Genomic DNA, 25,523 nt, shown 5'->3' with positions numbered 1-25,523 from the left:
TGGAGTTACTCGTGATAGGTAAGACCAATCCAGGTATGGCGATAAGCTCACCAGTCCTGGATGGGGTCACACTTCTCCTAAAGGACTGTGTTCACAGCTTGGGGGTGATAAAGACTCATTGCTTCAACTGTCATCTCAGATAGATGTGATGGCCAGGAGTGCCTGTTATCAGCTTCAGCTGATTCGCCAGCTATGACCCTACCTGGAGTCACGGGACCTAGAAACGTTTTACATGCGCTGGTAACCTCTCATCTTGACTTCTGCAATGTAGTCTACATGGGGCAATCCTTGTACCATGTTCGGAAGTTTCAACTAGTGCAAAATATGGCAGCCAGATTGTTTGCAGGAAAATCTAGGTTCGACTGAATTACACCTATCTTAAAATCTTTACACTGGTTGCCTGTCAGCTTCTGAGCACAATACAAGGTGTTGGTTATTACCTATAAAGCCCTACATGGCTTGGGTCCAGTTTACTTGAAGGTATGCCTCCTCCCATATAATCCTTCCCACACACTCAGGTTCTCCAGGGGGAACTTACTGCAGTCAGGAAAAACTAGACTGGTGGTGACTTCCTGGAAGGCCTTTTTCAGCTGCTACTGAATGACCTGCCGGAGGAGGTTCGTCAGATCACATCTCTTGATGCTTTTAAAAAGGCAATACAAACAACCCTCTTCTGGCAGGCCTTTCCAGACTAACTTTTCCTAAAACAGAATCAACCACCCATGTTGATCAGTCCCCCCCCTTATTGCCCCCATTATTGTTATATTGCTGTCATTTCTTGCCGAGGCATTCTTTGATAAAAGTACAGCTTGGTAGATGAAGAGAATGCTGTGGATATGTATATCTGAATTTCAGTAAGGCTTTGACAAGGTTTTCCCATGGTTTTTTTTCTTGGCAACAAGCTGGTAAAATGTGGGCTAGACAAAGGAACTGTTACATGGATCTGTAATTGGTTGACCGGCCAAACCCAAAGGGTGCTCAACAATGGCTCCTTTTCATCCTGGAGAGAAGTGACCAGTGGGGTCCCACAGGGCTCTGTCCTGGGGCCAGTGTTATTCAACATCTTTATCAATGACTTGGATGACAGAGTTGGACGCATACTCATCAAATTTGCAGATGACACCAAATTAGGAGGAATAGCTAATAGTGTACTCCAGTGGACAGGATCAAAATTCAAAATGACCTGAATAGACTAGAAAATTGGGCCAAAGCTAACAAAATGAACTTCAATAGGGAGAAATGTAAGGTACTGCACTTAGGGCGGAAAAATGAAATGCACAGATATAGGATGGGTGACACCTGGCTTAAGGAGACAAAATGTGAAAGGGATCTAGGAATCCAAGTAGACCACAAGTTGAACATGAGTCAACAGTGCAATGCGGCAGCTAACAAGGCCAATGCGATTTTAAGCTGCCTCAATAAAAGTATAGTGTCTACATCAAATGAATTAATAGTGCCACTGTACTCTGCTTTGGTCAGGCCCCACCTGGAATACTGTGTCCAGTTCTAGGCACCACAATTTAAAAAGGATGTTGAGAAACTGGAGCGTGTCCAAAGGAGGGCAACTAAAAGGGTGAAGGATCTGGAAACCATGCCCTATGAGGAACGACTTAGGGAGCTGGGGATGTTTAGCCTGGAGAAAAGAAGATTAAGAGGTGATATGATAGCCCTGTTTAAATATTTGAAGGGATGTCATATTGAGGAGGGAGCAAGCTTGTTTTCTGCTGCTCCAGAGAATAGGACCCAGAGCAATGGATACAAGCTCCAGGAAAAGAGATTCCACCTCAACGTTAGGAGGAACTTCCTGACAGTAATGGCTGTTTGATAGTGGAACAAACTCCCTCGGAGAGTGGTGGAATCTCCTTCTTTGGAGGTCTTTAACCAGAGTCTGGATGGCCATCTGTCAGGTATGCTTTGATTGAGATTTCCTGCATGGCAGGGGGTTGGACTGGATGGTCCTTGCGGTCTCTTCCCACTCTAACATTCTATGATTCTATGATTCTATTTTAACTGATGTTATTCCAGTTAAATATTTTTATTGTTATTGTTATTATTTTGTATTGATGGAAGGGAGGGTAGATGGGTGGGCATTTTCGGGGACTGTTTCATTATTTTTTCTATGACTTTGTATTTGAAATTTTCCTTATTGTTACCCGTCTTGATCCTCAAATGGGAGAGGCAGGATACAATTTTTTTGTTATTATATTATTATTATAATTTTATCTGCCAAGTATTGTGCAATTTCTTTTATAGTAGGCTGCCAAGTATTTTACATGGTGCTCTGTGCCTCTGTTACCCAAAGAAAGGTGGGGTGTATATTATGACTGGGGGGTCCCCACCAACTGTGTTAGTTTCTTTTTAAATGTTGGGGGAATTACCTTAAGATTGCAAGAGACCAGGTAAATTTAGGATTATTTGCATCTGTGTATACCAGGACTCATTGAAGAGAACCCCAATTTTTTATTAAGAAATATGCAAGAGTGCTATCAAACACATAATAGTGATTCAGGCAGGCACAGAATTCAGAGCTAACTGAAATGGAGGTATGAAAATTGGATAGGAGAGTTTGAAGGATGTAAAGAAGGCAATATTTACCTATCTGAAGAGCAGACCACAGGAAATGACAAGTGGGTCAGACTTGGATCTGAGGGAGAAACAGGGAGTGGAAGAATCTCTCGGTGCACATGTAGGCTCACTGTGCTTGGAAAGGCTAGGTTTGGGACCAATACAGTATTTATATCTGAGATCTTAGTCTCAAGGGGTGTGCTATGGCTTACAAGGCAACATGATGGGCTTCCCAGGAATAGACAATAGGATTCTGGACAGGTTGATAGCTTTAACTTTAGGGTTACAAAATAGCAATTGGATTTGAACAATGCCAGAGTGGAGGGATAAGGAAGTTGGCTGGGAACATGGCAGTGGGTAGGTAGGAAGCGCTGGCCTACTGCCTTTGGTGCAATAAGACCTCAGGTCTGTTCTCCTTTCTCATGGGAAATCCAGCTGATGTTCCAAAGATCAATGTGACCTCTTAAGAACATGCTGGTTCCAGGTATCAAAATATGGAGATCCATAAAGAAATAAAACAGAGTGTGAAGAGTATACTAACACCCCCAAGACAGTTGCACTGGATGGCACTGCTGCCAGATGCAATGTTGCAAGAATGGTAGCAGGGAAGAATTATTAATTATGTCACCATGGCATAGGCTTTCTATTGAGATCTAGCCTGTGTTCAGTCATACATGCTCCAAGTTTTCTGCCACTGTTGCTCTAGTCTCTGCCCCATGTGTTTCATTGCTGGCAGCTTCCTAGTAAACCAAGGGGGCTTATTTGACACTGCTCCATAGGAGGGGATGCTTAGCAGCAAATGTGTCTACCATCTTGGCCATTTCCTTATTCCAGAAATTAGCAAGGGATTTGAGAGCCTCATCAGCTAGGACAATATTATCAGGATTCATAAGGCTCCTAGGGTACACCCTCTTAACTGGACCACTTATTGACTAGAATAAAATGAACACTGAAGCATTAAAAACACTTTTTGGCCAATGGATACTTATAGAGAATGGCTAATGCAATCATTTTGGAGGTGGGGGATATTTGCTTGCATATGTAGATGCTAACTTATGGTTGAAATTTCAGACACTTCCATACACATATATTTAAGACTGGTGTAAATCCATGGGATTTTAATCCAAAAGGCAATTACCTGAATCCCTATTTGGATGTAGAGAAACTTCATCAGGCCCCACTAATTTCCAATACTAGATCATGCCGATCCAATCCTTCTTACTATCTATTCCTAGGTCTTGTTCCCAAACCATCGCTTCCTGCTTTTTCATTTAAGAATGTTATCCCCTCCACCCACACACACACCCTTCCTGCTTTTTACCCATTGATACTGATTATTTATTAGGCATTAACCATACCTAGTTTGCTTCAGAGCCAGGGCAATGTAGTGGTTCAAGAGTTGGACTAGGACTCTAGGAGACCAGGGTACAAACCCTTGCTCATCCATGGAAATCAACTGGGTGACCTTGGGCAAGTCACACTCTCTGAGCCTCAGAGAAAGGCAATGGTAAACCCTCTCTGAATAAATCTTGTCAAAGAAACTTGGTGATAGGGTCACAGTAGGTTATTTGCCAGCGACCTACTTTCCTCCAGAGGGAAGCCATAGCCGCCAAACCACACAGCTTCCCTCTGGAGGAAAAAGAACCTGGGAAAAGCCAATGGTGTACTTGTTACATAAGCAATGTGCGGAGTCCGCACGTTGCCGCACATCGCTTACATCACAATGGCAGCACCCATGTACACAGGGCGCCACCATTGTAATGCTGCCAAATGCCGCATGGCTGCTGCACGGTCCCTAAACCTAAAATCGGCGCTGGCAGTATGTACCGTGCCTATAAGTCAGAAATTACTTGAAGGCAAACAACAGACACTTAAGGTGATGAGCAACTCCTTTGAGGGAGAGCCAGTGTGGGGTGTAGTTTGAATGATGGACTGCGACTTAGCAGACCAGGTTTTGATTCCCAGTTCGGCCATGAAACTGACTGGGCGACCTTAGTCAAGTCACACTCTCTCAGCCTCAGGGGAATGGCAATGGCAACTCCTTCTAAACTAATCTTGTCAAGGAAACCCTATGATCGGGTCGCCATAAGTTGGAAACAATCTGAAGGCGCACAACAACAACAATTACAACTTTCTTCAGGACACTTTTAGAATCATCTATCTGGCTGAACTACCACCTCCCTTTTGTCCAGATTGAGTCTCAGAAAATTAACCATTATCCATATCCAAGCTTTGATTTAGGGTACACGTAGCCATACTTGAATCTCATTTTTCAAAAGAGAGAAAAAAGATGAGGCAATTCACATATTAGAGACACTTCACACCAAGGAGATTATTGCACAACATTTCCCTAATGGGCTAGGCACAAGATGTAACCTGAATAGAACACATGTTATTGCACAGCCCCGTTCTCATTCAGTATTCATCCTGCACCCAGTCTGGCCTTCTCCCATTCCCGGTCAAAAACAGGATAAATCCATTCATAGCTGACATGATCACTTTTGGGCCATTCCAGATGATGTCTGTATGTTAATCCTACCAGTCTCAATCTGTCCTTGTGTTCTGACTGGTTGGAACTACCACCTCCCCCTTCGTCCTAGAACATCTGCAAACTCTACTCTTATTCTGGTGGTGACACAAAGAGGGTGACACAAACCATTGTCACCATAGTATTGTTAGCAGTCTTCAGAACTGTTTGATGTTATCAAAACCTGCAAAGGAAATCTGCAGGGTCACCCCTCTGCTCCACTCCCAACAAACTTATCTGTGTCTAAGGAGTGACCACTGGGAACATGGGAACATTTGGCAAATTTAGATAAGTTAAGTCTCTTTTTTTCCAGCAGCATAACCTCTATGTCTGATGCTGCTACACTAGTTCTCACAGATTGCTGATTTCCACAGCGAGCAAGGGGCAAAACAGACCTTACCCAGTAACTAACCTATTTATAATTCCTCCACCTGGAAGAATCAAGCTATTGGCTGGCAGTCCCACAGAATGTCAGCTGCACTTGCTTCTCACAGTTCTGAAGACAGCTGTCAACGCTATGGCAACATTTCTTTTGCCATGGAGAGACTGCAAATCTCTCAGTGCAAGTCCTGATTATGAACATATGACTGTGTACGATCAAGCAATTGACCCATCTACCAAAACTGAATATTGTCTATTATAGCTGGTACTGGCTTCCCAGGGTCTTGTTTCCCAAACTTGCTGCCTGAGATCCTGGATTTTGTGCATGGAAGGCATGCATTCTACCACTGCATTCCCCTGTACAGAATTATCAGTATTCAGTTTAGTTGCAGTAATTACACAGGTAGCACCACAGTGCAAGTTTGGGTTAAAGTTAGGGTATACATGTACTATGTTTTCTTGTTTACCAGTGTCAGCATGGGGACATAGAGTTTGCCTCAACATAAGTTTTTACAAGCATGGGAGCCTAAATATATCAACTCAAAATAATTTGATATAGGTGCAGTACAGACCGCCGAAAAATGGCGGCCTGCTGGCACCTGTTTTTACTCCAGAGGAACGGCACAGTCCCAAACCACGCACCGTTGCTCCGGAGTAAAAAGAATCCAGAAAAAACAGGTTCTTTTTCCACCGGCATAGTTACATTGCGAGTGCATTATGTGTCCGTTACATCATAATGGCAACGCCCATGTACACGGGCACTGCCATTACAGCACCGCCAGTACGTGTTAGGCTTAGGGACCGTGTGGTTGCCACATGGTCCCTAACCCTAGTTGTGCTGCCGTCACACCACAAAGATCCCATCTGTCCTGGGTCATAGCTCATGAGCTATTTAAACTTTTAATACTACTCCAAATGGCAGGAGGTGGATGTTACCCACCATTTTGGTGCTTATTTTCCAAATTATATTGATTATTTACTTTTCTGTGTTTACTGCTTCCTTCCAGGATTTTTTGTGTAAACAAAATAGGATGCCACCTGACATCCTTGAGATAATGTCAGACAAATATGTTTCCAACTAGCACACTAAATGCAACAGTCAAACTTTAGACTCTAAGGCTGCAAAAGTGTCCTCAGGTGCATAGTGGTTATGACATCACTATGATGAATGAACCATTCTCCCCCACCATCTCCTGTCTAACATTAATTTCTTTTTATAAAGTTGTGTGTCTTTAAGCTGTTTCCAATGTATGGCCACCCTAATGTGACCCTATCACAGAGTTTTCTTGGCAAGATTGTTTGGAGGTGCATGTGACTTTGCCTTCTTCTGAGACTGAGAGAATGTGACTTACTCGGTGTCACCCAGTGGATTTCCGTGGCTGAACAAGGATTTGACCTGTAGTTGTGGCTGGCTGTCTTTATAAACTACACAACAAATAACTGGACACTAGCAAAGTGTTATCTTCAAGCTTTCTCCCCCTGTGGGCCTGTTTGTTTATTTTTATATTAGTTTTATATTATCTGAAGGTTGTGTATTCCACCATATGAATGTGCATTTTACCCTCAAAACAAACAAATAAACAAAAATAGCAGAAAGTGAATATCCTTGATTTCAGGCTTCCTCTGATTATCTGAGTTATTGCATGCCTGGCACTGGATTGGGACTAGTACTTGTGTATCATTAAGAATCTTATTTCAGTTCTTATTTTTGTCATGTTCAGAGGACTTTAAATTGATGCTAGTTTGACTCAGAGGGACATTGGGTCCCCAAATCCTTTCCTATCCAGAACAAGATGAATATCTGCTAAGCTCTAGAGCTGAAAGCACGTAAGCAAGCCCTCTCTTGGACCAACTTCTTCTTCAAGAATGAAAATCCCACATTTTGTATGCCCAGAATTCTACACTTTTAATCTTTGTTCTGTTACAGCCCTTTCCATCCATTTATTTTCATGTTTTTTGGCAGACCAAAATAGATAAAGTTGTTTTGAGTAAATGAAGGATTTAGTATTGTCTGTTTAAATGCCACTACCCTAGAACAGTAAAATGTCTTATTACAAAACTATAAACAGTAGTTTGCAAATGGTGGGGACAGAGTTGCTCCGGGGGAGAGGTATCAGTCTTGGAGGCTCCGATCCCTCTCCTTCTTCTGTTCCCAAACTTTTTTATGTGTAAATTTTACACATGTGTTTGAGTTAAACATTGAATCTATTTAAATAAAACTTCTAATTTGAACAACTGTATTTCCTTATAAAATGTTAAAATATAAATATACATAAATGTGCGAATGAAAATATGAACACTAAGTAAACAAAATATTTTTATGCACATACTGTGTCGTGTGGGGGGCACAATATCCACATGGAGTTGTAAAGGAGGGGATCCTAAGAGTAAAAAGAGTACCACTGCTTTAAAATCACACTATTAAAACTTTCAGTGATTCTGTTCCCTACCAGCTTACCCACTACAGGATTCTAGGATATGTTCTATAGATACCTGGAAAGGCTTACTGGTAGTTCACCTTGCTGCCAGCCTGAATGGCTTGAAAGTGTGTCGTAAAACATATGTGACATCTCCTACTATTACTATGCATTGCAAAGGAAGATGACCAGACCTGGGCAAGCTGTTTTTCAGGGAAACTTTTCTATTTCTGACTTTCACTTTGAAATCCACAGAGAAACATCAGAGCTTCTTGAGAATACAGCCTCAAAGCACAATTTTGAATACTTCATTTTAAAACAATATTTCAGTTTCCTCTCTTTTCTGGACAATATGAAATCCCAATGAATACTGTACAGTGGACCCTTGTTATACGCTGGGGTTTGGTTCCAAGAACCCCCATGGATAGCAAAATCCGTGGATGCTCAAGTCCCATTAAATATAATGACATAGCAAAATGGTGTCCCTTATAAAAAATGGAAAATTAAGGTTTGATATTTGAAATTTATACTTTTTTTAACATTTTCAAACCGTGGATGCTTGAATCCGTGTATAAAAAATCTGTGTATAAGAAGGGCCAACTGTATATACTCATGTATAACTCTAGAAAATTTAGTCAAAAAAATTGATCCAAAAAACCTGAGTCAGCTTATCTATGGGTCAGTGTAAGTACTGTACTTTAACAAATAAAAAAAGAACCATCCCCTGGTGAAAAATTTTGATTGTAAGACTGAGGGCAGAGAACTGTCTAATTAAAATAAAAATTGTAAGCTGCTCTAAGAGCCTTTATGGCTGAACGACAGGGTATAAATACCATAAATAAAAATAAATATAAATAAAAATAAAGATAAAAATATAATCTGTCAGAGAGCACTAATAATAATAATACTGTAATAATAATAATAATAATAATAATAATAATAATAATAATAATACGTTTTATTTATAGACCGCTATTCCGCAATGATCATAGCGGTGTACAGTAAATGATCCCCCCTTCCACTCTCTCATCCATCCACAAACACAAGTGAACACAAACAGTTATGCCTGCTACAATTTTGTAAGTTCTTTGGCATTGTTTTCCTTTTCTTCATCCTGTAGATCCTTAGTTTCATGATTTTAAGTTTTACCCTTGATTTATCCATTAGTTTTGTCTCCAAGATCTGACCTCAACTTATACATGAGGTTGACTAATAGTCAAATATATATGGTTTGGGTTTTTTTTACAGATTCAGTATACTGGCTAGAAAGAGTACTGGAAATTTGTAAGCATTATTTTAATAACTGTCAATTTGCAAACATACAGGGAGATTGTGTAGCACTAATCTGTAAAGCAGCAGTGGCAGTTTCCCCAAAACAGCATATTTCCACCAAGGAGTTTTCTTGCCCACTAAATGTATCAATCGAAGCTTCTGTTTACCTCCCAAATTTCAAACTGCAGTAGCCACTCAGTGCAATTGCGATGGATAGAGTAGATACATAGAGCAAAGAAGGTACCTATGCAAAGGCCGTTAATCAAATACTTTCTACTAGCAAACCTTTCAGAGAAAACACATTTGCATAACCAGAGAGAATCACCCTTAAAGGAGTGTTTCAGTTGCCCAGATAAAAAATGTCCATATCTTTTTACATTGTTGTGACCAGTATTTCATTGCCCAGATGCTAATATTTTAAGAATTCTCAGTTCCACGCACATGAAGTCATCTGATTTCATTAAAAGGGCAGATATTACCTTGACATTGTTTACCTTCATGTGGCAACTTGTACACAAAGAAAAAAAACAACAAGGAGGTATTTTGTGTATTTACAGTAATAGCTACCCCTGTAAGGTCTATTCCTTTAGCCAGCTTTGTGATGTTGTAAAGAGGGGAAAGAATAGCACATTTCTCGTGTCTTTTTAACTTCATGTTCACTGAGAAGCTGCCCACATATCCTCATATTGGATTCCTGTATTCTGGAACCTTGTTCAAAGCAGAGGTGATTATGCCCAGATGGAAAAGAATATTCCTTGACTCAAGTACGGACCTTACTGAGAGGCCAGCATGCTAGTGATAGAACTGGAATTACAGAGGTCCAAGAAGGCACATGCAGCCCTAGCATCTAAAGCAGGAGGATGTGTTATAAGATGCCCATGGTAATTTTTCTTCACTTAAGGAGATTATTGCACACCAAATGTGCACCGAATAGATGCAGGTTGTACCATTACCAACAGATCTCACTGCACTTGCCTGTACTCAGGCAACAGACAGCCTGTAACCAATCCTGGCTTCTCCTGCAGTGTTTCATGAACAGGATTGTCCCATTCATGAAAAGCTGTGGAAGAAACTCAGGTTGGATATAGGCTGCCTACTGCCCGGGCATGGGGCAATGCAATAAGATCCATCAGTGATGGTTACAACCCACATCTATGTCAGCGTGGATTTGGCATACGATAATCTCCTAAGTGGCACAGAAAACTGAAATTAAACTTTTCCTCTAAGTTCAGAAAAGCTGAGAGTGTGGCACTAGTTTCTGCTCAGTCCTTGCTCACTCACCCGTCTATAGACATCCTCCTTGCTGGCCTCATACTTCTGCTGTATCCGTTCCTCCAGGAAGTAAATGCGCAGCTTGAGGCTGAAGTTCTCCTTCTTCAAGTCATTGAGGTGCTGAGACAGAGTACGATATCCATTAGACATGGTTGGGGATCCATGGGGTGGAAGTGTTCTCACACCCCTTTCACTCCAGTAACATTTTGAAGCCAACAAAAGAAGGGAACCCTAGCAAAATAGCTACAGTGGCACAGCCTGGGAGGCCTATGGAGACATGGAGATGAAATCAAAAGTTTGGGCGTCAGCTGCCCTGCAGATCTGCAGTCGCCACTCAGACCCAGAACAGAGTGCGGCTCATTTTCTTTTTTTACCTCTAGGAGGTATTTGAGGAATCTTTGGCAGAGGCTCATCCTACATGAACACACACACACAAGTGTTGAAATCTGAGCTGGACTGAGGAGGACTCTGTCACCCCACAGCCGTCCCTGGGCAACTGCAGGAGATTAGCAGCTCTGAGGGAAACAGGGCAAATTTGGCAACCAGCCTCATTCAAGAGGGATATAAACAGACTGTGTCTAGGCCAGGTGTGGGGTAGGTAATATGATCAAGACAGTGCATGACATGAGGAGGAGAGAATGAGGAGAACTTCTCAAATGCCACTAGGGATCTGGCTTCACCACATACTTTTGTGCCACATTGAAGAGAAAAGGTCCTTGATTCCTTTCTGGGCCTAGACACACTTTGAAATTCCATTTAAAAATTAAGTGAAACACTAAGTACAGTATGGCTTTTGATTCAAGGTGCCAATCTTACCAGTATTTCATTGGCCTAACTCGGGAGTGGGCAATTGCGGAAGGCTGGAGTGGGCTACGCTAGTCCCCCAGGAGACCTTGGAGAACATCACCTCCCTCTACTGTGCCCACGCTTGCAGAAAAAGAGAGGCTCCACACATCTTCTAGGGATCATTTTCACCATGATTCCATGGCCTTTTTTTAACAACAGAAAGTGAGCAGAAACAATTTCTTGTTTCAAAAACAAGATTCTATATGATGGAAATACCCCCTCAACTTCAAGAGGGCATTTTAAGGCAATATATATAGTTGGCATTTTTGACCCTTTGACCTTGGGCAAGTCACATGCTCTCAACCTCAGGGAAAGGCAATGGCAAACTCTGAACAAATCTTGCCAAAAAAACCCCATTGGTTGTCATAAGCCAGGAACAACTTGAAGGCCCATAATAATAATAACAAGGGGACCCTACAAGTCATACTATGCCCAGGGGTAAAGAACCTGAGCAGAGGGTAGGCAAAGTGCAGCCTGTGGGGCCTCCTGGGGGTCAAGAAAAACATCTCTGAGTAAACAACACTGATGTCTGAAAAACCACTAACTTCAGAGTATTTCAAGTTCTAGCTCTTTGGAGTTTTTCACTGTGACTGCTCTGGTAAGGTGAATTAGATGCATATTGGCTTTGAAGCTTTCCCTCTCATACATGCTAATGTGATTTTTTAAATTAAATAAATAAAATAGTTTTTTTAAGGGAAAAGCCTGCTCTGGAATAGCAAGGAGGAAGGGGAAAGGAGGAGACATTGTCAGCATGTGACTACCCAATATCGGAATCACCACCAAAGAACTTATCACACTTAAGGACTAATGAGACAGCTGCACATTTGGAGGTTTATTGAGGAGCTTACGTGTCAATAAGTGCTCTAACCATATTTGGATGACAAGGCAGCAACGAGATGGAGATGGAACTGTGCAGTAAGTATTGCAAAGGTTACTATTTGTGAACTTGAAAAGTGTTTAAGAGCTGTGTGTTATAAAGTTTTTACCAAATTCTGTTCTAGGTCTATTAGTCTTAAATTCTGACTTGACCCATGTAGTGTGGGATTGGGCCAATGTTCTGTGAATTAAAACATGAACAACCCTGTAGACTTCACTAGTGTGTGCTAACTTGTGGCGACCACATGAATTTCATAGGGTTTTCTTAGGCTCAGAATGCTCAGAAGTGGTTTTTCTAGTACAGGTTAAAATATGAAAAGGGAAAATCAACAAACACAATCACCTAAATATATATTTGAATACCACAGCACAATTTTTCACTTTATTGATTTTCCAGTGCATGTGTTTCTAAGTATAGATACAAAGCACTGAATGTCTGTGCAGAAATGCAAAATAAAAATTATACCCTTAAATTCTTTCAGTTCTGATTTAACCTGACATATAGAAGAATTTTCCTCACCCAACATGGTAGAAACCCTTAAAAATATTAATTTTTCATCCAGGCACCAAGAGAGAGGTTTTCGCTTCTCTTAGCCCCAGCCAGGTCCCTTTTCCCTCTTATTACTTGTTGAGGCTAGAGTATCATGATTGTCAGCAAGGAGGGAAAGAAATCTTCCTTTGCTCCCAACTCCTGCTTGCCACAGCTGCTAGAATACCAGTCCATAAGTCCAATGTGGAAGGCAGGAAGGAGTTTCAGGGAGGGAGCTTCTAAGACAAGTGGAATTTGATTTGGGGGCTCATGAAAGTGGAGGAGGCTTCATTGGCAATTTGAATTGGCTTCAGAAATAAGCTATTTCCCACTTTACTTATTTTTGACAGTAGCTGCTGTATTTAATTATGCACTAGTTCAACATAAATTTGGGATATATACCATCACTGCTAAACCTTTAGGAGGATAAGAAAAATGACAGAACTTTCAAAATGCTTTCGACTCCAGAAAGGAAAATTCAGAAGTAGGACTTCTGTCCCATAGCAAAATCTAGCATTTGGCACACATATTTATTTTATTATTTTTTCATTTCTGTAGTATGCTTCACCACCTTTCCTTTGTAAAAATAAGTATATACTGAAACCATTTCTGTGTAGCAATTGGCTCAAGAACAGGGACAAACTCTATGTTACATGGAAATGGAACAGAGACTGGTTTTTGCAGCCATTTTTGCCCAGAGAAACTACAGATGGAGAAATTGTTTAGCCCTTTCCACACACCCACACTTTGTATTGCATCCCCCATCCACTCATTACCACCACCAAGCACTATTTCCCATCATTGCATGTTTGTGAAACACCTGTAGCTGTATAGAAGGGAAAGCAATGGCAGAGGAGGGGGGAAATATAATGAGAGAAAAGAGAAAGGAAGGGATAAACAAACTTTTTTTTAACACTCCTTACATCCTTTTAATGGGTTCTGGGGCTTCAGGGCCATGCATTGTGTCATTTTTTAAAAAGTCTTATGGGAGAAAATGGGGAAGAATTTTCAAAGAACACTCCATAATGGAAAATGGAGTAGGACACACATTGCACAGATCACAATAGATTCTCAGCTAGTATCAGAATTGCATCTTCCCATTCGTAACATATTACAGTTTGAGTAGCGGGAAAAGATATTTTTCAAGCAGGCAGGTTTTTTTTTCATTTAAATCTCTTTTTACTCTTTCTGTTTTTGTCCATGTACAGTGAATTTCCCACTAACGAAAGGGAGGGGTGAGTATAAATAAAGATCTAAGGCGTTCAGTCTGTTTACCTTCTCAAAATCCCGTAGGGTCTGAGTTTGTGCTGTAGAACTTTGCTCGTAACCTGCAGGAAGGTCGTTCTCAACAACGGTCATCTCCAAACTGCTAATAATCTCAGGCTGCACTTGCCCCATGGAACAAGCCATATCCATCTCTTCTGTGTTGAAATAGTTCAAGATTTGTGGCTGCATCTGATGTCTCTGCTGTATGGAATCAACAAGTGCTGTTGGGGCACAGAAGACAAGATGAGGTCGGGGAAAGCATTAGAAAGCCAGGAGACATGGGGTAATTCTCCTCTCACACTGCACATGTGCCAGTGTTGTTTATGCAGGAGAGGAAGTGAAAAGTAGTTTTTTAAAAAATGGAAGGTACTTTTTAGCCAAGGCAGATTTTACTCTTGTATTATAGTAGTAAGAAATTCAAGAACAGATCATGGAACTGTTGTAGAGCTGGACAAAGTAAACAGAGGCGGGTTACAGACGGGAAGGAGAAGACGTCTTGGAGGTGTATTCAGCTGAATGCAGAGCCTCCAGACGGCCCGCCCCGGGGGCGTGCTTCAGGTGTTGGAGCTTCCACACGGGGGGCAGTGAAGACGCCTCACCTGGGTCCGTTTCGGACCTGGAGTTTCCAAACCGCCGCCTCGGAGGACACTGCAAAAAGAGAGGCAGCTTCCTCACGGGCGGCCCAAACCGCGGCTTTTCTTTCTTTTGCCGCATGAGAAGTGCGCAGCTTCGGAGCTGCAGCGCAAAGCAGCGGCAGCAGAAAGCCTGTCTGCGCATTTAAAGCACCCAAGCCCCTTTAAACTTTTTCCCTGTGACTTTAAAGCTAGGCAGGAGTGGTGTGAGGTAGCAATGTCCAAACTCTGTCCTTCCAGGCGTTTGGACTTCATCTCCCAGAATCCCAGACCACAGGGCAAGGTGGCTGGGGATTCTGGGAGATGAAGTCCAAACGCCTGGGAGGACAGAGTTTGGAGATTGCTGGTTTGGGGACCAGTGAGCCAGGCATGGTGGGAGGAGAGAACAGGAAAGGTAGAATAGAGTAGATAGGGCTGGGAGGGAACACATGCCCTGGGAGGCGAAATGATGTCTTTATGGGACATCATGGGACCTAGTGCCTTGTCAGTGCTCCCTGCCCCTTGATCCCAGGCCCTCTCTAGTTGCCCTTTGCCTTTGGGGGCAAGTTTAGAGGGCATCAAAAGGTCTTGGGCACATTCAAGCTCCAGGGTCTCTGTTTTTTTTTCCCCCTTTGCCGGCTGGCGAATGCGCAGCTGCGCAGGGCTAAGCAGCGGCGGCAGAAAGCCTATGGGCACATTTAAAGTGCCCAAGCCCCTTTAAAACAATGGTGGTCTCCTGCCAGCTGGTGATCAGCTGGTGTTGGCATCCTTGTCCGCTTGCACTTTGCCAGTGTCAGCAGCATCATGGATGCCTCCTCTCCTTTGGTCCCCGCGCTCCTGCTGAATCTGCAATGCGCAGCCACAGCTGTCTCCGCTGCCACCGCTGTCCCCCTGCCATCTCCCCTCACCTCCTTTGTACATATGTCAATATTTACAGTTTTAGCGTTTTTTATTGTTAGGTGAAAATGGCAGAGGAATGTGTGTAGGGGTGCACTTTAAAGTCCAAACTTTCCAAGCAGCGCATGCGTACATGTTGCTCTAGGGTTAGGGTTAGGGTTAGGGTTACGAGGCTTAATATGCGCCGCAGCTGTGCCTCAGCTTCCACAGCTGCATGGCAGCGGACGTTGCAATTAAAGCCTGACTGCAAACTGCGCATGTTCCAAGACCCTAACTCACTATGCGACGGAGCTTTTGAATGGGCAACTTAAAGTAGCGGCGTAGCAATTCTGGTGTACCGATGCAGCAGCTCTCATGGCTTCTTCCACTTCTCGATATGTGTCAGCATTCAGGTAGGACTGCTCCAGTTTCTGCAGTTACTCCAGTTTCTGGGACCATATAGCTATAATGTCAGCCGTCTCAGTATGAGACCAAGATGTCCCCTTGCCTTTTTTCGGGGTGCTGGTGGATGGCTGAGCCATCCTGCCTGGTGGCAAAGGGGAGCCGCCACACAGCTGTGCCAGGAGCAGCCAAACTGTGCCCGTTCCCAGGTGAAAATGGCGCAGGAATGTGTGTAGGGGGTCACTTTAAATCCCAAACTTTCCCTTATCACTTTCTACAACCAAAACATCCACCGGCAAAAGTTACAACTTCCCGCGGTTCTAGCAACGCATGCGCACAAGTGGCTCTAGGGTTAGGGTTACGAGGCTTAAAATGCGCCGCAGCTGTGCCTCAGCTCCATGGCAGCGGACGTTGCAATTAAAGCTTGGCTGCAAACCACGCATGTCCCGGGACCCCGACCCATTATGGGACGCAGCTGACACGGAGCTTTTAAACTGGCAACTTATATTTGCGGCGTAGCAAGTCTGACGTATCGGTGCAGGGGCTTACAGACGGAGCTGCGCAGGTACGCCGCAAATCAAAAAGAAGCGGAAAAAAGCAGCACCTTTTTAATGCCGCTTCTTCCCGCTTGGGGCGTGCGGGGGGCGTGTTCATGACGGCATTCAGGTAAAGACCGTCTGAAGGCTCTACCTTCATGACGTCATGAGTACATCCCTTTTTGCCCGTCTGTAACCCGCCAGAAGGACAATAAAAATTACCAACAGTAGAGCATCTACTGCCATGCTATCATGATGGATTAATGCTAGAATGGGTGTGAACTCCTGTAAATGGCATCTTCAATCTGGATTAAATATTAAGGAAAGTGTCACCCCAAGAGCATGAAGAAGGAGTCTTACCCATCACTGTCTTCCCACTTCTGGGAACCATCTTGTCCTTGGTCTCTTCCCTGAGAAGAAAAACATATTGGTATAGCATTCAAGTTTTAGGAGCATCTAAAACAGTGCTTCCCCTCTTGCTCACCCATACTTTCACGCAGGTCAAAATAACTCCATGTTTTCTCCAGAGTGTTCTGATATGGGGAACTTGATAAGCTACTTGGATATTTTGTTGTTCAATTTCGTTGTCATCTGGGATTATGCACATCTTGCGGTCAAGTGGAGGCAGGTGCCACCGCCAGCACCTTCCTTTCCTGCCCAGCTGGCAGCCTGTTGGGGGGGCAACAGCTTGGAGGTATGACACTGGCAGACAGTTTGGCTTGGCTGAGGAGGGCAGTAAAGCTGTCAGAAGAGGAAGGGGGGACACAGATCATCCTTCCCTTCCTCCTGCTGCTTCACCTTCCACCTCCTGCTCTGTAACAGTGGTGCCAGCAGCATCTTCTTCCTTTTCTTTGCCCCTTCATCCCCCCTTTTGCAGAGGAACGCCGGCTGGCAGTGGGGGACTGTGGTGGGTTGGAAGGACAGTGAGCAACCTTCCCACCACCCAGTGTGGTTCGCACCCCCTAAACCCTACTAGCAATGCCTCTGAGTGTGTTTCAATTGGAAAGGGGGAAATTGACTTCATTAGATACTTTAAAAGTTGGTTGTACTTCCCAAGGGCTTTGAGAAGGTGATTTAAAGTGATCCACTCTAGAACAAAGTTCCTATTCCCCATTTATTTTAGCATTTGGATGTGGTATGTTTAGCTGCTGCACTGCTGAAATTCCACAGAAGCCAAAAGAGGAGCCACATGCAGCTCACAGACCACAGGTTACACACCTCAGAGCTAGAATTTTACATGACAGCTGGATAAAATATTATTGCTACTACCGATGAGTTTCTGATAGAGGTGACAATGTTAGTCTTTGGAGCAACCCCCACAAAGGAGGTACCTCAAAGATGAACACATTTTAGTATAAGATGCTATCCAGTGAACTACAGAGCATAAGGTTTTATTCCATAATAAAATTGTTAATCCTGAAACAGTCACAAAACTCTGAAACTAGTTTGGTTGTGATTTTATGTTTGTATAATGATTTAAATTTAAAACCCATATTAATTGCACTCAATGCAAAACCAATGTACGTCTGCCCAGAAGGTGTCCCAAATGAGAATTACTCACAGATAAAGGTGACCATAACTTGAAACATATCAGGCCATTATTTATTAATATATTTACATCCCACACTTTTTCATAACAATGAAAGCACAAACATTTTAGTTAAAAACCAAACAACAAAATGGTATAAAAGCAATCAGTAAAATTTCAGGGGAGGTAGGTACAAAAACATGTCTCAGATCTCTAGGTTAAAAGCAAACTCCAAAAATAAAACAGTTTTACAAGGTATTGCAGTCAGAGATACAGCCATGTGAACCTCTCAGGCACAAAGTTCCATAGCCAGAATGCCTCAGCAAGCAAGGTCCTATCCTGATTCTGGTGTACTGACCAATTGAAACACTGAGCAAGGTCTTTCATGGCCTAAGCAGGAAGGCAGAACTGTTGGAGAAAAGGGTCTTTCAGGTGCCCAGCTCCCAAACCATTCAAGGCAGAGATGTACAACTTTCTGCCAAAGGGCCATAGATTTAAATATATGTGATTCTTGAACTTCCGGTAAAATGGTGAGAAGAGAACAGCGGGATCTCTGAGCAGGATCCTGATCTGGCCAACTGAGGTGTGGCAGACTTGAGAGAGAGACTCTCCATGCTCTGCAAAAGACCCCGCTGATAAACGGAGTTCAGACGGGTCCACAGGGGTCGGTGACAGACCCTCCCAGCTGGCAGTAAGAGTGGGAGAGGAGAAAGTTGCCAGAGCCAGAAGGGTATGTGACTACGGATGTACTGCATCCACAGTTGGAGCTCCAAGAACTGAGTCCTTACCGACTTTTAAATTCAATGAAGCAAAAGACTATAAGAAGTAAGTTTGGCAACCTGTAAAATTCTGTTAGTAGAATCTGTGCCACTAATCTAATAAACTTTAGAACCTGATGTTCGGGTTTAATGGAGACTTTCCCTTGCGCAGAGGCCGCGCTAGGAGGAATGTGCTTCGATCTGCTGCTTTAAAAGCCATTTGGGAGAAGTTGCTTTAAAGGAAATAACTATTCACAAAATATTTGGAAGAATATAACCTTTAGTGACCTAACTATCCAGATATTGAGAACTTGGGATGATCTGATGAAAGAAGTGACAGATGCAAGAGGATCTGATTACTTAATGTATAGCAAATGAAACTAATAAAATGGCGGAGTAACCTTTATGGAGGACGTTAATAATATTTAGCATATTAATGATCACTAACCCCGCAAAAAGAAACAGGAACCCCAGAGAGCTGGATAGAAAACCATTGTATTTAAAAGACTCTCAAGAGAGGTTATGTGGAAAATGAGATCTGGGGAGCAGATGGTTTAGATTCAACGGCATTTGGAGGACAGAGATAGAGAAAAAGAGACTCACTTATTAAGGAGAATTAAAGGGGCTGTGCCAGACAGAGGAAGAAAAAAGAGAAAGATATTGATATAATACAGAGTGATAGTGATTTATACACTAATTATAACAAGAAAGCATGCGTCAGATTAGACGACTGGAGAGGAGGCAACATTGATACAAAAAGAGAGGCACAGACTCAGATTTCAAGGAGAACAAGAAAGCGTGTGTCGATCAGAGGACTGGTGAGGAGACGACATTGATACAAAAAGAGAGACAGAGATTCCGATTCCAAGCAGAACAAGAAAGAGTGCGTCGGATCAGAGGACGGGGAGGAGACAACACTGATACAAAGAGAGGGACAGAGACTTAGATTCTAAGGGGAATAAGAAAGCGTGCATCGGAATAGCGGACTGGGGAGGAGACAACATTGATACAAATAGAGGGACAAAGACTGAAATATTAAGAAGAGCTAGAAGGCGTGCGTTAGTACAGAACACTGGGATTGAGACGACATTTATACAAAGAAATAAGCATATCTTTGGCCCGTTACAGACGGGCAAAAAGTACGTGCCGCACACGTACTAGGGTTAGAAAGGGCCGTCCTTTCCGGACCCCCCTAACCCTAGTACGTGCCAAGAGCATACAAAATGGCAGCACCCATTCTGCACGGGCACCGCCATTTTGACATCGCGGACGCCTAGTGCCTGCACGTCACACAACGGAAATGACGCCGCGAGTGCGCCATTGGCGACTAGCGGTGCCATTTCCGCACCACAAGAAGAAGCTGCATTTTGCAGCTTCTTTTTTTGTTGCATCTGGGAATCGCGCGGTTTGTCTGCTGCAGTTCCCAGACGCAGCAGCTAGCGGCGCCGGCAGACCACCCTTTTTGGGCAGTCTGTAAAGGGCCTTAGACAGAAGACAAAAGGGGAGTTACAATTTGCTACATTAAACAACACATATAAAGAGGACTTACATTAAACTATACTGGGTTAGAGGATTTAGGAGGAAGTCATTATAACTATTAGAGGACTCTAACTGTATCTCAGACAGACAGAAATAATATATTATAGAACATAGTGACTCTAAGACTAATATATTTAGTTAATAACACGTGACTGAGTGATACTTGGATAAAAAAACCCTTGTTTACTTTTTTTTCTTTACGGGTAGACATGAGAAGTTAATTAATTGGTTAATCAATTGTGATATTGTAATTTGATTACCTGGGGGTATCTGATTTACAATTAATGATACGCTAACTAAATCTGATCTGAACTGTTTAAAAGCAGGTTAAAATATTCACAAAGATGTCACAAAGACTAGAAATACTACACAAAAACTACAAGCAGCAAGCGGCACATTAACAAAATTGAAAATGCCGGACACAAATACAAAAATTCTGGAAGCAATCAAAAAGATGGAGAGAAACTTTAGGCTGGAAGTAGTAAAATGCAGAGAAGACATTAGAAAAGATTTCAAAAAAGAAATGGATGAACTAAAATCAACCATTCAATCCCTAACGGAGGATTTAAAAGAAGCACATACAAAAATTACTCAACTCAAAAGTAAAACAGAGGATTTAGAAAAATGAACTAAAGTCTTAGAAAACACCCAAAAACAAGAGACAGAAAACAACTTAAGAAAAGAAGTGAACAGTAAGAAAAAATGCCTGAAAATAAGAGGTCTTGAAGAAGACCCAAATGAAGATATTTATGATATAATAATTCAATTTTTAGCAGAAGTAACAGATATCCCTCTAGAAGTAATGGATTTGGAAACAGACAAGATCTTTCGTGTTAACTCAACAATAGCTAGGATAAAACAACTACCTAGCAATATTATTGTTTATCTTACTCGGGAACGAATGAGTGACAGACTAATAGAAGCAAGTTATGGAAGAGAACTAAGAATTAACGAATCCATCATCAAAATTTTCAGAGATGTACCCCCGATTGTACTCAGGCGAAGAAAAGACTATTTCTTCCTCACTCGACAGTTACAAACAAAAACATTAGATTTAGATGGGAAACAACAGAAGGTGTGACTGTTTCATGGAATGAGAAGACATACAAAATAAATACAATTGATAAAGCAAAAATACTTTTGGCAAAAATCAGAAAATACAAAGAAGACAAAGAAGAAGAAATGAGAAAAATCAAGAAAAATCAAGACAAACAAGAAAAAAAGAAGAAACTAACAGACGAAGCGAATAATGAAGGAGATGTGGAAGAAAAGACAGATGAAAAAGAGGAAGATGATCTAGACACTCAAATAGAAGCAGCAGGAGGACTAAATATCGAAGATGATGAAGAATTAGAAGAATTAGAGGCAATTTGAATAAATAAATTTTGGGACTCCAAAATCAGACTCTTTTCCAAATAAATCTATATTGGATAAAACATAATGAATAAAATCATTTCCTGGAACATAAGGGGAATGAACTCCTCCCACAAAAGAAAACAAATTTTTCACCTTCTTGAAAAAGAAAAAGCCGAAATAACAAGTATACAAGAGACACAAATTAGGGATAAGGATATAAAATATTTGAAAAACTCCAAACTAGGACAACTGTTCGTCATGGCAAGGAAAAAGAAGAAAAATGGTGTAGCAATATACGTGTCTAATCATATTTTAGCGAAAGAAGTACTAAAAGATGAGGGGGGGAGGTATATAGGAGTGGAAATAAATGTTGAGGGAAAACAAATTTTGATAATAAATTTATAAGACCCATTAGAAAATGAAGCTAAATTTTATAAAGAACTTTTCAATAAAGTAATACAACTGAACTATGACAATATGGTATTTATGGGGGACTGGAATGGGGTCATTAATCCATTGATTGATAGAGGATCATCCAGGATTTTTTTTTAAAAAGATCAAGGTAAGCTGACACAAATCTTTTTTGAAATGTCAGATATACTTTCCTTACTGGATCCCTGGAGAACTCAACATATAAAATCTCAAGAAGTTACCTATTTTTCAGAAATTCATAAATCAGCTTCAAGAATCGACTTTTTTTAGTATCTTCAGCTCTTTACAAAGAAATAACAGAAGTAGAAATCTTATCAAAAAAGATATCAGATCATAACCTGATAATGCTAAAATTCAAAAGAGAAAAGAAAGCAAGGACGTGGAGACTCAATGACTATCTATTAAATAATGAGGGAAACTTAAAACGAGCAAAAGAACAGTTGAAATTCTATATAGCAGAAAACGTAAACAAAGGGACAGATATTCTAAATGTCTAGGAAGCCTCTAAGGCAGTAATGCGAGATTTCTTTATACAGAAAAATATAGAGTGAAATAAGAAAAAACACCAGAAGACTGAGAACCTAAAAATTACAAAAATTTTAGATCAAATTAAACTATTACAAAATGAATTAGCAGAAACAACAACAGAACAAATAGGGGAAAAAACTTAAAGCAATTAAGCAAAGACAGTTTGAATCAGGAAACAGAGTTGGTAAATTACTTGCATATAAATTAAGGAAAGATTGAGAGAAAAGGATGATTTTGGAAATGAAAGACAGGAACAATTTAACACTTAATATAAAAAGAATTCAAAAAATATTTGAAAACTACTTCAACAATCTCTACCAGGGGAAAAAGCCAAGTAAAAATTTTGAGAAAGAATGTGGACTTTACAGTAAAAAATATGGTTTAAATAAAATCAACAGTCAACAGAGAGACGCTCTTAACGCTAACTTTACAATGATGGAAATAGTTGAAGGAATTAAAGAAATGAAAATAGGAAAAGTTCTGGGGACAGACGATTTTACAGCACCATACTATAAGAAACTATAGGAAGAATTACCCCCATTAATATATACAACCTTCAATGCAATAAAACAAAAAGGAATACCAAAATCATGGACAAACGCATACATAACCCTTATTTTGAAACTCAATAAAGAATCCACTGAGCCACAAAACTACAGACCCATTTCACTACTAAATTTGGATTATAAATTATTTGCATTGATTCTGGCCAAAGGATTTTTAAAAAATTCTCCGAGAAACAATTAATGAAGATCAATGCGGATTTCTACCGAATAGAAATTTAAGACCAAATATAAGAACAATGATAATTGAATACTACGAAAAACACAGCAATTCTATTTCTGGACATGGAAAAGGCATTTGACTCTATTAATTGGGAATTTATGATTCGAGTAATAGAAACAATGGATTTAGGAACCACGTTTACTAACTGGATATCTGCAATTTATAACACTCAAAATGCACATATTATAATTAATGGTGAATTGTCAAAACTGTTTCAAATTATGAGAGGAACGAGGCAAGGATGCCCGTTATCCCCACCGTTATTCATTTTGGCCTTAGAAATTCTGCTTAACAAAATAAGAAATAACAAAGAAATAAAAGGGACCAAAATTAAAAATACAGAATATAAAGTTAGAGGGTATGTGAACGATCTAGCTATAATTGTGGGAGAGCCATCAGAAAGCATACAGAAAGTGTTGGCAGAAATCCAATAATTTGATAAATATGCTGGTTTGAAAATTAACAAATCAAAATCTAATATCTTAACAATGAACATACCAAGAACAGAGGTAGAGTCAATCAAAAAGGAATCAGGCTGTCAAACTTGTAAGAAAACGAAATACCTTGGAACTGTATTGTCAAAAAAGAACTCTGAATTATTCAACAATAATTATATCGCTATATGGAAAAAAATAAAAGAGGAGTTACACAAATGGAAAAACTTAAATTTATCCTTAATGGGTAGAATCGCATCAAGCAAGATGCCCACTTTACCTAAATTTATGTTTCTATTCCAAAATTTACCAAAATGAAAGAATATTTAAATTACAGTATGGGAAAATGAAATTTCAAAATTTGTGCGGGCTGGAAAAAAAACCAAGGATAAAATGGAAAATAATGAAAGATGCAAAAGAAAGAGGCGGCTTTGGGATTCCTGACCTAAAAATATATTATTATGCATGCACCCTTATTGGGTTAACACCCTGGATCAGACTCACAGATTAAAAAAAACACTAAATTTGGAAGGTTTTAATAAAATATATGGATGGCATGGATATCTTTGGTACAGAAGATCAGAAGTTAATCAACAATTCAAAGACCATGTCATCAGGAAATCACTCTTATTAGTTTGGAATAAAATCAAATTTAAATTTTATAGACAAATACCGAGCTGGGCTTCCCCACAAGAAGCTTGGAAAATTGAAATTTCAACGGACACAGGAACTCCACTAAGATATTCGGATATAATCAAATAGAAAAACAAAACACCAACTCTAAAAACATATAAAACGTTAGAAGGTAACGGACATAAATGTTCCTGGTTCCCATACAGACAAATTAAAGAAAGATTCAAAATTGACTTAAAACTAGAAAGTATAACAAACAATGAAAATGAACTAGACGAAATCATATTTAAATCAAAAAAGTCCATCATCTCTAAGCTTTACTACTTACTACTGAAAAGAATTTGAAGATGAATCGGTTAAAGAATGCACTATTAAATGGGCCAGGAATATTGGCCATACCATTAAATTAGAAAATTGGGAAAGAGCATGGGGTCAATATTTGAAATTGACTTTATCAATGGATGTGAAAGAAAATCTATACAAAATGATTCACCAATGGTATCTCTCCCCCAATAAAATAGCTAAGATGAAAAAGAAAGAAAAAAGTAATTGCTGGAAATGTTTCAAAAATGAAGGAACATTATATCATTTATGGTGGACCTGTCTGAAGGCAAACTCTTATTGGAAAAAAAATCATAATTTGATCCAAAAAATATTGCACATCAATATGAAATTTAAACCGGAAAGTTTTTTGCTAAACATGATGGGGGGGGGGAGAAAGGAAACACATAAGAATATTATTGTATTTAATAACAGCTGCTAGAATGGTCTTCACAAAAGAATGGAAAGAGAAAGAGACTCCATCAACAGATGAATGGTTAAAGAAAAGTTTAGATATCATAGAGCTTGATGGACTGACAAACTATAAAAATGGAAAATGGATGGAAGACTCTGATAAAGACTGGGATAGATTCAGAAATTTTTGTAAAGACTACTGGATAACACACAAAAGCTGAATTTAACGGCTCTACTTCTGTTATACATAAACTAACCTAGATATTATTATTACTAATCCTAAATTAGATTACTTCAGTAGGAATCATATTAAGTAAATGACTTCACCTAAATCTTTACTCAATATGATAAAACATTAAGGTTAATGATAGACAAATAGACAACATTTGTTTGCATCCGCTTTATTCACCAAGTATCC

The 25,523-nt window shown here is 40.6% G+C and overlaps 1 protein-coding gene across 3 annotated transcripts in view; it reads right to left on the bottom strand.

Moving 5' to 3' along the window:
- The window catches only part of LOC121928638 (phosphodiesterase 4D interacting protein), a 139,080-nt gene that overhangs the window by 98,988 nt on the left and 14,569 nt on the right, over positions 1–25,523 (bottom strand). For 2 of the 3 annotated variants that reach the window (XM_042463607.1, XM_042463609.1), the window contains exons 2-4: positions 16,737–16,786; positions 13,961–14,172; positions 10,444–10,554 (exon numbers count right to left, since the gene is read on the bottom strand). In XM_042463607.1, coding sequence (XP_042319541.1) covers positions 10,444–10,554; positions 13,961–14,172; positions 16,737–16,767 — 354 coding nt within the window. In that variant the 5' untranslated portion in view covers positions 16,768–16,786. Of the gene's footprint in view, positions 1–10,443; positions 10,784–13,960; positions 14,173–16,736; positions 16,787–25,523 lie in introns of those variants that run through there. The other variant, XM_042463610.1, reaches the window with a different exon arrangement.

This window comes from Sceloporus undulatus, chromosome 4 (genome assembly GCF_019175285.1).
Source record: "Sceloporus undulatus isolate JIND9_A2432 ecotype Alabama chromosome 4, SceUnd_v1.1, whole genome shotgun sequence".
In the NCBI taxonomy this organism is placed as follows: domain Eukaryota; kingdom Metazoa; phylum Chordata; class Lepidosauria; order Squamata; family Phrynosomatidae; genus Sceloporus; species Sceloporus undulatus.
Note: the sequence above shows the minus strand (reverse complement) of the source record. Positions and strands in the feature narration are given on the sequence as shown.